The sequence below is a fragment of the Aquarana catesbeiana genome, linkage group LG09 (assembly GCF_042186555.1).
Source record: "Aquarana catesbeiana isolate 2022-GZ linkage group LG09, ASM4218655v1, whole genome shotgun sequence".
Taxonomy (NCBI): domain Eukaryota; kingdom Metazoa; phylum Chordata; class Amphibia; order Anura; family Ranidae; genus Aquarana; species Aquarana catesbeiana.
The window spans coordinates 222,301,315-222,313,830 of record NC_133332.1 but is presented as its reverse complement, the minus strand read 5'-3'; the positions used below and the strand labels follow the sequence as shown (position 1 = coordinate 222,313,830).

Below are 12,516 nucleotides of genomic sequence, written 5' to 3'. Positions count from 1 at the left end.
TGTTGTCACATGAAAAGATATAATAGAATATTTACAAAAATGTGTGTGTATATGTATGTGTATATATATGTATGTGTGTGTATGTGTATATATATATATATATATATATATTACATATGAACTTATTTTTATTTATGTATATATTTACTGCTTTTGCACAATTCACTTTGAGAACATACATGTGAGGTATCACCGCGAACGTCAGATCTTGGGCAGTAATTCTAGCACCTCCTGTGTAAATTTAAAGTGGTAACCTAAGGAGGCTTTTAATACATCCCCTATGGATAGTACATTTATGTCATTTGTTGCCATTTCACAGGTGTGCGCAATTTTAAATTGTGACATGTTTGGTATTTATTTACTTGGCGTAACATCTTTTCTATCTTACCATAAATTGGGTTATGTATTTTTTTTTGCATTAAAATTCAAAAAAGCGTATTTTTTCACCCAAAAATTGCTTTAAAAAAAACACTGTGCAAATACCGTATGGGATAAAAAAATTGCAACACCCACCAATTCATTCTTTAGGGTCTAAAAAAATTTGGGGGTTCTAAGAATTAATTTTAGCAAAAAATAGTTTTTTACATGTAAACAAAAAGTGCAAGAAAAGGCTTTGGGGTCAAACGCTTAAAGAGCATGTATTGCATGGTGGTTGGTGTGTGTTTTTTTGTTTTTGTGTTTTTTTGTTGTACACACTGCTCTCATACAAGTTAAATCCTGTGTGAATAAGGCCTTAAAGTGGTGGTAAGCTCCACTTTTGAACTTGTACCTACAGGTAAGTCTATAATAAGGCTTACCTTGTAGGTACAGTGAATATCTCCTAAACTTGCACAGTTTAGGAGATATTAACAAGCGATGCTGCCGATGATGTCACCATTGCATGTGCTCTGAACGGGTGGCATACCCATTTGGTACTTTCAGACCCACTTGCTGGAGCCGAGGGCTCCCGCCTGCATCCGCAGGAGTGACGTCACCACAGCTCCAGCCATTCATACAGCCAGAGTTAGCAAACCTGGAAGGAAGACCGAGTGAAGATGGCAGTGCCGGGGATCCATGAACGTGCTGCGCGGGAGGAATTCCCTTTGCAGGTGTGTTTGTCATAATGTGCTAGTATACAGTGAATACTACATTTTTGTTTCACTGGTGGTTTACTACCGCTTTAATACTTGCAGATATTTTCCATGAAGGACAAAAAATTAGGTAGGTGCTCATCACTGAGAGCCCATCGGTAAGAAAAAAAGGAGAAATCTTCCCAGCAGGAGCTCAGACCATAATAAGAAACCTAAAAGGTAGTATAGCTAAATAAACTGTTGATTAAATATGACCATCGCTAGAAGCATAAACCAGAGGCAGTGAAGCTGAAATGTTGCTGTTCTAGACCTAGCATGCAGCTTCCAGCTGAGCTTTCTCACACTGATATTTTACTTCCTGCCAGGTTTCCCCTGAGCGATCCAGACACAAACCTGTTGTAGGCAGACATTCCCCACATAGACAAAGTATAAACTATTGGCACATTCCTAGGAGCAGAAGTGTTGGCTGGATTATATCATGTCAAAGAAGTACAGGGTCCAGATCCAACACACATTCCAGAAAACTGACATCTCATCACTTTAGTATCTGTGTCCTCTCCAGCTGTTCCTCCGCATAACGTTCATTGCACAAGCAAGACAAAATGGAGAACAGCACATCTTCCGATTCATGGATCCAGCAGTATGGGGGAATGAGAGGGAGATGGCAACATCTATAGACAGGAATGGATCTGTTGACATTTTGTCAAGCAAGGCCTACTGTGATCGATAAGAGATTACATGTCCCCCTACTGACCCCTCCAAATTTTAAAGGTACTCCCACTAAAAGACACACAATTGAAATCCTTCTGGTTGGGCTTGGATTGGATTCTTGGGCTGAACTAACACTGGACGCCCTTCCCATACTAACCCCCCCCCCCCCGGTCCCTCCTCAACCTTTGGGGTTGAGGAGCAGTCAGCACATCCCCCCCCCCCCCCACCTTCTGCTCCAGCGGTCTGGGATTTTAAATCCCTGCTCTTCTCTATCAGCCCTTCTAGCATGGATTAGATCTATTCCGAGATTAGTCAGCATCATCACACTGATGGTGCTGACCAATCAGAATCCATCTGGTCCAGTCCGGAAGCACTGAAAGAGGAAGAGCTGGGATTTCAATTCACTGAACCACTGGAGTGGCTGTGGGGTTGCTGACAGCTCCACAACCCCCGAGGTAAGTACAGCAGGAACTGAGTTGGAAGTGGTGACACAAATGTGCCAAACAAAAATTCCCAGATCACTTACCAGGCAGCCTGCAACAAACTGAATTGACCCTAACAGTTCACATTAAAAACAAGGGTTTTAGTTTGCACACATTTCCAAATACATGTGTAAGCTGCAGAGGCCACATCACAACACCCAGTGTACTGCAGTCCTAACTATAAATTTGAGTCTCCTGAGTTGGAGCACATATATAAAAATGGACAGATTAAGGGCCCTTTTATGTTGTGCCAGTCTGACACCTAGTGGTTAAAATATGAACTGCACAAAATCTCCTCTATTCTACCTGTTTAGGTTGACTAAACTAGTCAAGTGTGGTTTTGTGAAACCTGGAGGCTGCCATTGCTGATCTACTTTTGAAAATGTTGCTTGGCTGTTATGCTGACCTATTGGATAAATTCATGGCACTAACCTGGAATAATCATGCAGATTAGGAAAGTCAAAAGTAATGCGGCCAGAAGGGTCAGTATCATGGCCAAGAACCTAACAGCAGCTTTCATGTTTCTCTCTGGAAAGGTTTCCTTTAATCCCTTGCAGCCCGAGCCATTTTTGCACACATTTAAAATAAATAAATAAATATATATAAATAAATATGTATATGCAGACACCCTAGAGAATAAAAGAGTAATAGTGCACATAATCACAATATATTACCCAATGTTTTGGTCAAATCTAAAAGATGAGGTTGCACCGAGTAAATAGATACCCAATGTGTAAAGCCTTAAAATTGCATGCGCCCATGAAATGGCAACAAATGTCATTATCCATAGGCAACGCTTTAAAATACTCTACAGGATATTAGTTTAGAGTGAACCATGAATAATAGGCCTAAAATGACTGCTCTTATTCTGGTGTGCACGGCAGTGTGTAACATGTGAAGTGCAACTGACATGTGCATTTACATTTATACGTGTGTGTGTGTGTGTTTTTTTTTTTAACCACTTCAGCCCCGGAAGAATTTACCCCCTTCCTGACCAGAGCACTTTTTTGCGATTCGGCACTGCGTCGTTTTAACTGACAATTGGGCGGTCGTGCGACGTGGCTCCCAAACAAAATTGACGTCCCTTTTTCCCCACAAATAGAGCTTCCTTTTGGTGGTATTAGATCGCCTCTGTGGTTTTTATTTTTTGCACGATAAACAATAAATATCCCCAAAAAATATATTTAAAAAAACATTTTTTTCCCTCATTTTAGGCCGATACGGATTCTTCTACATATTTTTGGCAAAAAAAAAAAAAAAATCGCAATAAGCGTTTGATTGGTTTGCGCAAAAGTTATAGCGTTTACAAAATAGAGGATAGTTTTATGGCATTTTTATTCTTTTTTTTTTATCACTAGTAATGGTGGAGATCAGCGATTTTTATCGTGACTGTGACACATTAGACATCTTTGGGACCATTGTCATTTATACAGCAATCAGTGCTATACAAATGCACTTATTTCCGTGTAAATGACACTGGCAGTGAAGGGGTTAACCACTAGGGGGCAGTTTTTTCTTTAATGAGACATCAGCAGTCTAAAAGATCCCTGGTTTCGCCCCTGCCTTCCAATTAATTTAATGGAGCACAGATTGCACTGCGCCCATACTGGCTGGGGACAGTGACACCAGGAACTGGAATTGATGTTTTTACATGGAGCTTCTGGGTTATTAGCAGGAAGGGGATATCAGTGAACTGACACTGATCTCCCTTCCTTCTACTCATCAGCACCTGCCACGCTGGTCCCGGGTTTGCTAATGGGTGCATGGAGCCCTGAAAACATGGTGGGGCATCTGGGGGGCACAGTTACCGGGGTGTGTGGAAGCGTTATGGCGGCTTCCATCTGACAGTCGGCTTGTCAGATTTACATACACTCCTGGCAGCTGCAGGAGGCCCCATTTAAACTCTGATTTTCTCTAGCTGGAGCTTGCGGTAAAGCTGAGAAATCTCTCTGCCCCATCTGACAGTGGTGTCTCCATACTTTGGTACAGCAAAAATTTTTAGTGTCCATTCACACTTGTATGACATGTCATGCGACATTGGATATCAAAATCAGATAGCAAGTTGTACCCCATGTTTTCCAATGATAACCATTCATATATGTGCGACTTAAAGTTTCAGCTACTTCAAAGTAGTTCATGTACTATTTTGCTTCCGACTTTGGGACATTAGTTCAGTGTTAACCCTCAAAAGTTGCATGAAAGTCATACCTGAATGTTTTACATGCAACAGTTGTCCATTATTTTGGTCAAAGCCAAAGTTGCATCCAAGTCATACACATCCAAAGTTGTGTCAAAGTCGAGCTACTTTGGAGTCCTACAAGTGTGAATGAAGCCCAAGGCTGCAGCTCACACCAGCTGTCCCAGATCAGCACAGGACTGTCCCAGAATTTAAATTAAATGCCAAGATCCTGCAGACCCAGTTCCTGTCCTGGTACTGGAAAACAGCCTCAAATCAATGCCTGCTAATGTTGGATGGCATAATCTCAAAGGCAAGAGACAGTGAGGTAGGACACAAAGCCTTGTTGTTCCCATAAATAGCCAAATAACACCCAGCCATCTAAGTGCAGGAAAGACTGATTTTTTTTTTTTTTCTTCCTCTTTCTACTTGATATCCGCTAATACCCCCAACATATGACGCACTCCCCACACTGTGTCATTGTTGACCAATCTAGATTTTCTGGCCTTATTTCCTCCTGTTCTGATATCCACAGTCAACACTGTGCTAGCACCAACGGATGCTATGGAAGGATGGCGTTGATGGAAAAAGAATGCAAGATTTGTATGGACACGATGAAGGTAAGATCACCAAAGGTTTAGAGATGGAGCGGGTATAACAAAAAATACATTCTTGTTGCCAAGGAAAGAGCAATTATTCTCTGTAAATAACTAAAATACTTTTGTGTTTTGGTTAAGATTTTAATGTATTTTTTTTTTTTAAATCGCCAAATAAAAACACACGATGGGACAAATAGTGTAATCTACAAATCACAGGGGTAACAGGGCAAAAAGTAGGTACCTGTGTATTTTTTGACCAGACCCTTACTTAAAGGTGTGGAAAATATAACACACACCGGCTGCCCCACAGCCCCATTTTTCATTATTGATATATTATAATGAATGTTAACACTGATGAGTAAACAGTTACACATTTTCTAAAGTGGAACAGCTTGGAATTTTGGTTTTGTTTGGTACCTACAAACAGACATTCCTTGGCAGCATAGATCCTTCCAATTGGAAACTGACGTGCATGTGTTGGTAACAGTCTAAAGTCAAAGATTTAAGTAAGTCCATGCAATATACTTTGACATGTGTTGGTACAACAGGCACACGCCGTACTTCTCTGGACATCCATGGTGTTCAAGAGCCTTTCTGTTTTGAAATGGTCCTAAAATACAGAACAGAATTTAATTTGAGCCAAAATTGGGTAATTTCACAGCAAACGACAAAGTCACAGAAGAGCAAGCGTGAGCAAAAAAAGGCTTTACAATAGATGTAGGCAGCAATCAAAACGTTTACCTGCTTGGGAACTACAATTCCAGGAATATCTCTTGTAACTCCTTCGATGCTTCTATAATTTGTCTAAGAAAAAACACTTCTCCTATAACCCTTCTCCTTTTTGGGCTATAGGAGAAGTGTTTTTTCTCCTACTATATGGATATCATGTACTATTTTATGTATGGTGCTGTTTCACACCGCCACATTGTTTTATGAAATAATACATTTTTCTCTGTTTCTATAATATCGTGTCCTCACAAGTTCGCCCTCAAAGTCCCACAGTACCGGGGGGGTACTTGTTTTCTCTAAATACATAACATATTTGGGATGGTGGCAACAACGAATGGAGTTTTCTATTCTCCATAATGGTTCCTTTTCTATAATATATACTCGAGTATAGGTTGATCCGAATATAAGCCGAGGCCCCTAACTTACCACAAAAAACTGGGAAAACGTATTCACCCGAGTATAAACTGAGGGTGATGAATGCAGCAGCTACTGTAAGTGGAAAAGAGGGTCAACAATGCCCATATGAAGCTGCATGTCTCCCTGTGTCCTGTGCATGCCTCCCCGTGTCCATCTGCAGCCTCTGTGTGCCGATCTTCAGCCACCATTGCTCAGTCAGCGTGTTATAAAAACATTTGGCAGCCGTTCCAGTGTTCAAAAGCCGCGCATCCTTCTCGTCTGCGATAGGCAGAACACGCAGTTTCCCAGCAGTCGGTGTTCAGCCTGTCACGGACATCCGCTCATCGTCATACCACGGACGAGGATGAGAGGATGTCCATGATAGGCTGAACACTGACTGCTGGGAAACTGAGTGTTCTGCCTATCGCAGACGAGGAGGAGGCGCTGCTTTTGAACACTGGAATGGCCGCTGAATGTTTTTATGATACACTGGCCGCCATCTGTCTGCATGACACGCTGATCAGGTAGGCAGATGGCGGTGACTTGAGTATAAGCCGAGGGGGGCACTTTCAGCCTAAAAAAAAAAGGGCTGAAAATCTCGGCTTATACTCAAGTATATACGGTAGTTACTTTTATATGATCTGATTTGTTTATGATTTATATGATTGTTTCCCAAAAAATATTTTGTATATCCACTTCACCTCCGGAAGATTTATTGCGATACGACACTGCGTTACTTTAAGTGACAATTGCTTGGTCGTGCGACACTGCACCCAAATAAAATGTATGTACTTTTTTTCCCCACAAATAGTTTTCTTTTGGTGGTATTTGATCACCTTTGCGGTTTTTATTTTTTGCAATATAAACAAAAAATTACCGACTATTTTGAAAAAAAAAAAAAAAGAATTTTTTACTTTCTGCTCTAAAAGACATCCAATTAAAAAAATGTAAAAAATCGAATTTCTTTATCATTTTAGGCCAATATGTATTCTGCTACATATTTTTGGCAAAAAAAATCCCAATAAGCGTATATTGATTGGTTTGCGCAAAAGTTATAGCGCCTACAAACTATGGGATATATTTCTGGAATTTTTATTTTATATATTTTTTTTTACTAGTAATGGTGGCAATCAGCAACTTATAGCGGGACTGTGATATTGCGGCAGAGAAATCGGACACTGACACTTTTTTGGGGACCAGTGACCCTAATACAGTGATCAGTGCTAAAAATATGCACTGCCGCTGTACTAATGACACTGGCTGGGAAGGGGTTAACATCAGGGGTGATCAAAGGATTAAATGTGTGCCTAGCTGGTGAATCAGTGTTGTGGGGGAGGTGCTTTTACTAGTGGAAGGTATGGATTGGTGTTCCTGCTTAACAGAAACACAGGATCCATGCCTTCTGTACTGACAGAACTGCAATCTGCCTTGTTTACTGCCGTTCTGCCTGTGTACTGAACAATCGGGGTGTGCCGGCGAACATAGGGTATGCGGGACACACTGATCAGCTCTCACTGTGTAAAATCACAGTGGGAGCGAGCCGCCGGCGGTGCGCACTCACGCCCGATACCTGGGAGTGCAGGATCACGTGTATATGTATATATGATCCTGGTCAGCGCTGCCACCCTGTAGCAGTAAATGTGCTATGGGGTGGGGGGTCGGCAAGTGGATATGATAAAGAATTCCTAAAAGACTATGAGCTATCTAGAGTCAGCACAGAAACAAAAGCTGGCTCCCTTGAAGCAAGCTGCGCCTCAAACCTCAGGCTGAGCCATCTGAGAAGGAAAGCAACATATTTCATTCAGCTTAAGTTGAGTTTTATAAACAACTGGCTCGTACATCGTAAAGTAGAACTATGACATCATAATAACAAAATAAGTTCTGTAACAATTGTAAGTACATCAGTTTTCTCATAGTCCCCCTGCAAAGTCCCATACATACAGCCATGGCCAAAAGTTTTGAGAATGACAGTGTTGTTTTTAGATCTTTTTGTAAGATAATATTATGATATACTGAAGTATAATAATAAGCATTTCATAAGTGTCAAATGCTTTTTTGACAATTACATTAAGTTTATGCAAAGAGTCAATATTTGCAGTGTTGATCCTTCTTTTTCAAGACCTCTGCAATTCACCCTGGCATGCTGTCAATCAACTTCTGGGCCACATCCTGACTGATGGCAGCCCATTCTTGCATTATCAATACTTGGAGTTTGTTAGAATTTGTGGGGTTTTTTTTGTTCACCCGCCTCTTGAGGATTGACCACAAGTTCTCAATGGGATTAAGGTCTGGGAAGTTTCCTGGCCTTTGACCCAAAATTTCTATGTTCCACTGGCCAATTAATTATCACTTTTGCCTTATGTCAAGGTGCTCCATCATGCTGGAAAAGTCATTGTTCCTCACCAAACTGTTCTTGGATGATTAGGAGAAGTTGCTTTCAGAGGATGTTTTTGTACCATTCTTTATTCATGGCTGTTTTCAAAATTGTGAGTGAGCCCACTCCCTCGGCTTAGAATATTGAAATAGGTGATAAGGTATCACCACAGGGTGGTACTATGAATACCAAATTGATATTTAACAAAGTGCCACATCCCATATTTTGAGTATAGTAGTGAAAGGATTAGTGCTGGAATTTATAGGCACGAAAATACACAAAAATTATAAACAAAATATATTAACAATTTGATTAAAACAAGCACAACCAGACAAAGACTATTTTAAAACTTTGCAAAGTAAGGATTGCCTATATGATTTTAACGATACATAACCCAATACTATCTTTGTGATGATACATCACTAGATTTTTTCCACATGGACCTTATTGGCAGTGGTTTGTTTCCCCCCCTGTGGTTGGGTTTTGCTTACCTTGGCATCATGTCTCTGGGTGCCTATAAAGTCCAGCACCAATCCTTTCACTACTATACCCTTGGCTGAGAAGTAACCCCACACATGAATGATCTGAGGATGCTTTACTGTTGGCATGACACAGGACTAATGGTAAGGCTCATCTTCTCTTCTCCAGACAAGGTTTTTCCGGATGCCCCAGTCCTCAGCAATCCAATCCCTGTACCTTTTGCAGAATATCAGTCTGTCCCTGATGTTTTTCCTGGAGAGAAGTGGCTTCTTTGCTGCCCTTCTTGACACCAGGCCATCCTCCAAAAGTCTTAGCCTCACTGTGCGTGCAGATTAGAGGTCGACCGATATATCGGCGGATATTTGGCGTTTTTAATTAATCGGCATCGGCCGATTGTGCTGATAAAAAAGGCCGATTATAACTTCAGCGCGACTTGCAAATGACTTCTGTAATAGAAGTCAATGTAAGTTGCCTGAAGTCTTCTGTGGAGCACTTCTCTCCTCTCTGGGCAGCCTGCCAAATCTGATAAAAGAAACTAAAAAGATTCAATGTTTCCACTTGTCAATGAACTGAACTCCTTTGTGGAGGAGTTCTCAGTTTAACCATTTAAAGACTAAGGCCTCTTTCACACGGACTGTCCGTTCAGGTCCGCCTGTCAGTTTTTAGGCTGACCTGAACGGACCCTCCATAGACATCTATGGAGCGTCGGATGTCCGCTGACATCCGACCCGCTCCGATCCAAAAAAGTGTAACGGAGGAAAAACCTACTTTTCCATCCGTGATCGGATCGGGTGACGACGGACTCTACGGTCCGTCATCACCCGATCCCCCACAGTGTGCAGCGACGGACCTGTCATTTTCCTGCTCAGCAGGGATTGGCGGAGCGATCCCCGCTGAGCAAGCGGATATTCACGGGGCGGATCATCACTGATCCGCCCCATGTGAAAGAGCCCTAAATCTTTACTGACATTTGTTGCTTACAAGTAAAAATCCTGTATTTTCTGCTAGAAAATCACTTAGAACCCCCAAAAATTATATATATAGATATATATCTATATATATAGATATATATCTATATATATTTTTTTAGCAGAGACCCTAGAGAATGAAATGGCGGCTGCTGCAATATTTTATGTCACATGGTATTTGCGCAGTGGTCTTTCAAATGCAATTTTTTTGGGAAAAAAATACACTAATGAATTAAAAAAAAAAAAAAAAAACTAAGCAGTAAAGTTAGCCCATTTTTTTTTTGTCCAAAAGTTTTAAATACCTGTTTAAATTGGAAATTTAAACTGGAATGAAATTTTCTCTATTGCTTAAGGCTGCTTTCACACTGGAGCGGGCAGGCGTTGACGGTAAAACGCTGCTAGTTTTAGCGGCGCTATTCGGCTTCTAGCGGGGCGCTTATAACCCAGCTACCGCCCGAGGAAGGGGTTGAATGCGCCCGTGAAGTGCCGCTGCCGAATCGCTTTGCAGGCGCTTCAGCAGTGGTGCTCATTCATTTCAATGGGCAGGAATGGTGGAGGAGCGGTATACAGATGCTGCTTGCAGGACTTTTTTTAACATCCTGCCAGCGCATCACCTCAGTGTGAAAGCACTCGGACTTTCACACTGAGACTGCAGGGGAGCCGTTTTGCAGGCACTATTTTTAGCCCAAAAGCGCCTGAAAAACGCCCCATTGTGAAAGGGGTCTAACTGTTAGATTTTATGAGATGAAGGGGGAAAAAAAAATAAAAATTGGCATCATATATCGGCCATTGCCCGCCGCGATTTCTAAATATTGTCATCGTCCAGAGAAAAACCCATATCGGTCGACCTCTAATGCAGATGTACTCACACCTGCCTGCTGCTATTCCTGAGCAAGATCTGCACTGGTGGTGCCCCGATCCCACACTGAATCAACTATAGGAGGCGGTCCTGGCGCTTGCTGGACTATCTTGGGTGCCCTGAAGCCTTCTTCACAAATACAGTGGAAATGTTTTTTATGGGATTAAGTTCATTTTCATGACAAACAGGGACTTTTCATATACTCCTGAATGTTATGAAGAGTGATCAGATGAATTGCAAATTGCCATCATAAAAAACTGAGGGAGCAGAATTTGTGAAAATGTATATGTTTAATTCTCAAAACTTTTAGTCATGGCTGTACTTGTTGATCCTGTCAGTGAAGTCCACCTAATGCAGCTTTCAATCGGCACCTGAATACACGCCTAGTCCTTCACACGGCTTTCTAAATTGACAGAACAGGCACTGTTGTTGAATCACTCCCACTCTAAGCTGCAGTGTCAAGGAGGGGTAGCATGTGAGACACAAATGAAGGGAGACTTGGCTCATTCAGGGAAAGTAAAATGTTTTTTGTTTACTTTATGGGGTTTGTACATCACATAGTAACCAGATTTTGTACTTGGTAAAACAGAACTAAACCCATCAATTTAGCAGTCTTTAAGGCATACCATGAATGATAACTGTCACATAACTGTGAGGCTAAGAAGGTCTGTTTGGCTGTAAAAGATAGCAGGGCTTAGTTCTACTTTACTTTGTCATACAAGAGGCTTTCATTGTTCTGTAACAGCCAACCCTGTGAAAGAGACTGTAAATACACCTGGACAGAATAATACCTAATATATATTTAATATAATTATTTTAAATGTTGAATTTATTAAGAAAATATGGGAAAAACTTCAATTCCCTCTAAAGTGAACCTATACTCCTAATTTAAACTTTTAAAAAGTTTGGAAAGCTTTTGAATGCTTCTAGCGGGTTGTATCATGTAGTAGAATAAGTTTTAAATCTAAGTAAAGCAAATTAAAAGAAAACTTTTCTAAACACAATGAAAAAACTACCAGATAATTAAGACAGTCACTACACCTATTGTCAGGGTTTTCTTATGCAACTGGAAAATCTGGTAGTTGCCTAGACAGGGCATTGACTTCACATGCCAGTCTGCTTTCCTGAGAATTTGTGCTTTTATCAGGACCGAAGCTGTGTCACTTACTGCTGACTCAACACATTCCTTCCATTGACAATAATATCATCCTTTAAAAAGAACTGGGCTCCCAATAGAAGGGAGTACAAGTTCCAGTTTTTCCATTCAGCAACTGGCCCTTCAGCAATTGTCACTTTTTTCTCTACTGACGTGTTTGGTTATAACAAGGCCTCACCTAATATGCACAAGTTTAGTGCAACGAGGATCATTAGGTAAAACTTTCACACTCATTGAATGCACCAACTAACTGAGATAAATAAGGTTCTTTAGCAAGGGAACAATCTCAGGCCCCACAGGCGAGGCCTAAATAATGTAATGGAGCAATTAGTTTGTAGCTCTGACTTTGTTAGAAGTGTCATCAATTTTAAGACTTGGTGAGGATACTAGTAAAATGATAGGCTGTTGTCTCTAACATGTTAGTCCCTCTCACAATCAGCCAGCCTCAGTTTTGTTTATTAAGGCATGGAAGGTACACCTAAACAAAATGATAGCACTTTCCTTTTTTTTTTTTTT

At 41.0% G+C, this 12,516-nt stretch overlaps 1 protein-coding gene across 1 annotated transcript in view; it reads right to left on the bottom strand.

The window, feature by feature from the left end:
* Positions 1-5,205: 5,205 nt before the first annotated feature.
* The window catches only part of SLC35A2 (solute carrier family 35 member A2), a 33,448-nt gene continuing 26,137 nt past the window's right edge, over positions 5,206-12,516 (bottom strand). The window contains exon 5 of the mRNA XM_073599795.1: positions 5,206-5,648. Coding sequence (XP_073455896.1) covers positions 5,621-5,648 — 28 coding nt within the window. The 3' untranslated portion in view covers positions 5,206-5,620. The remainder of the gene's footprint in view (positions 5,649-12,516) is intronic.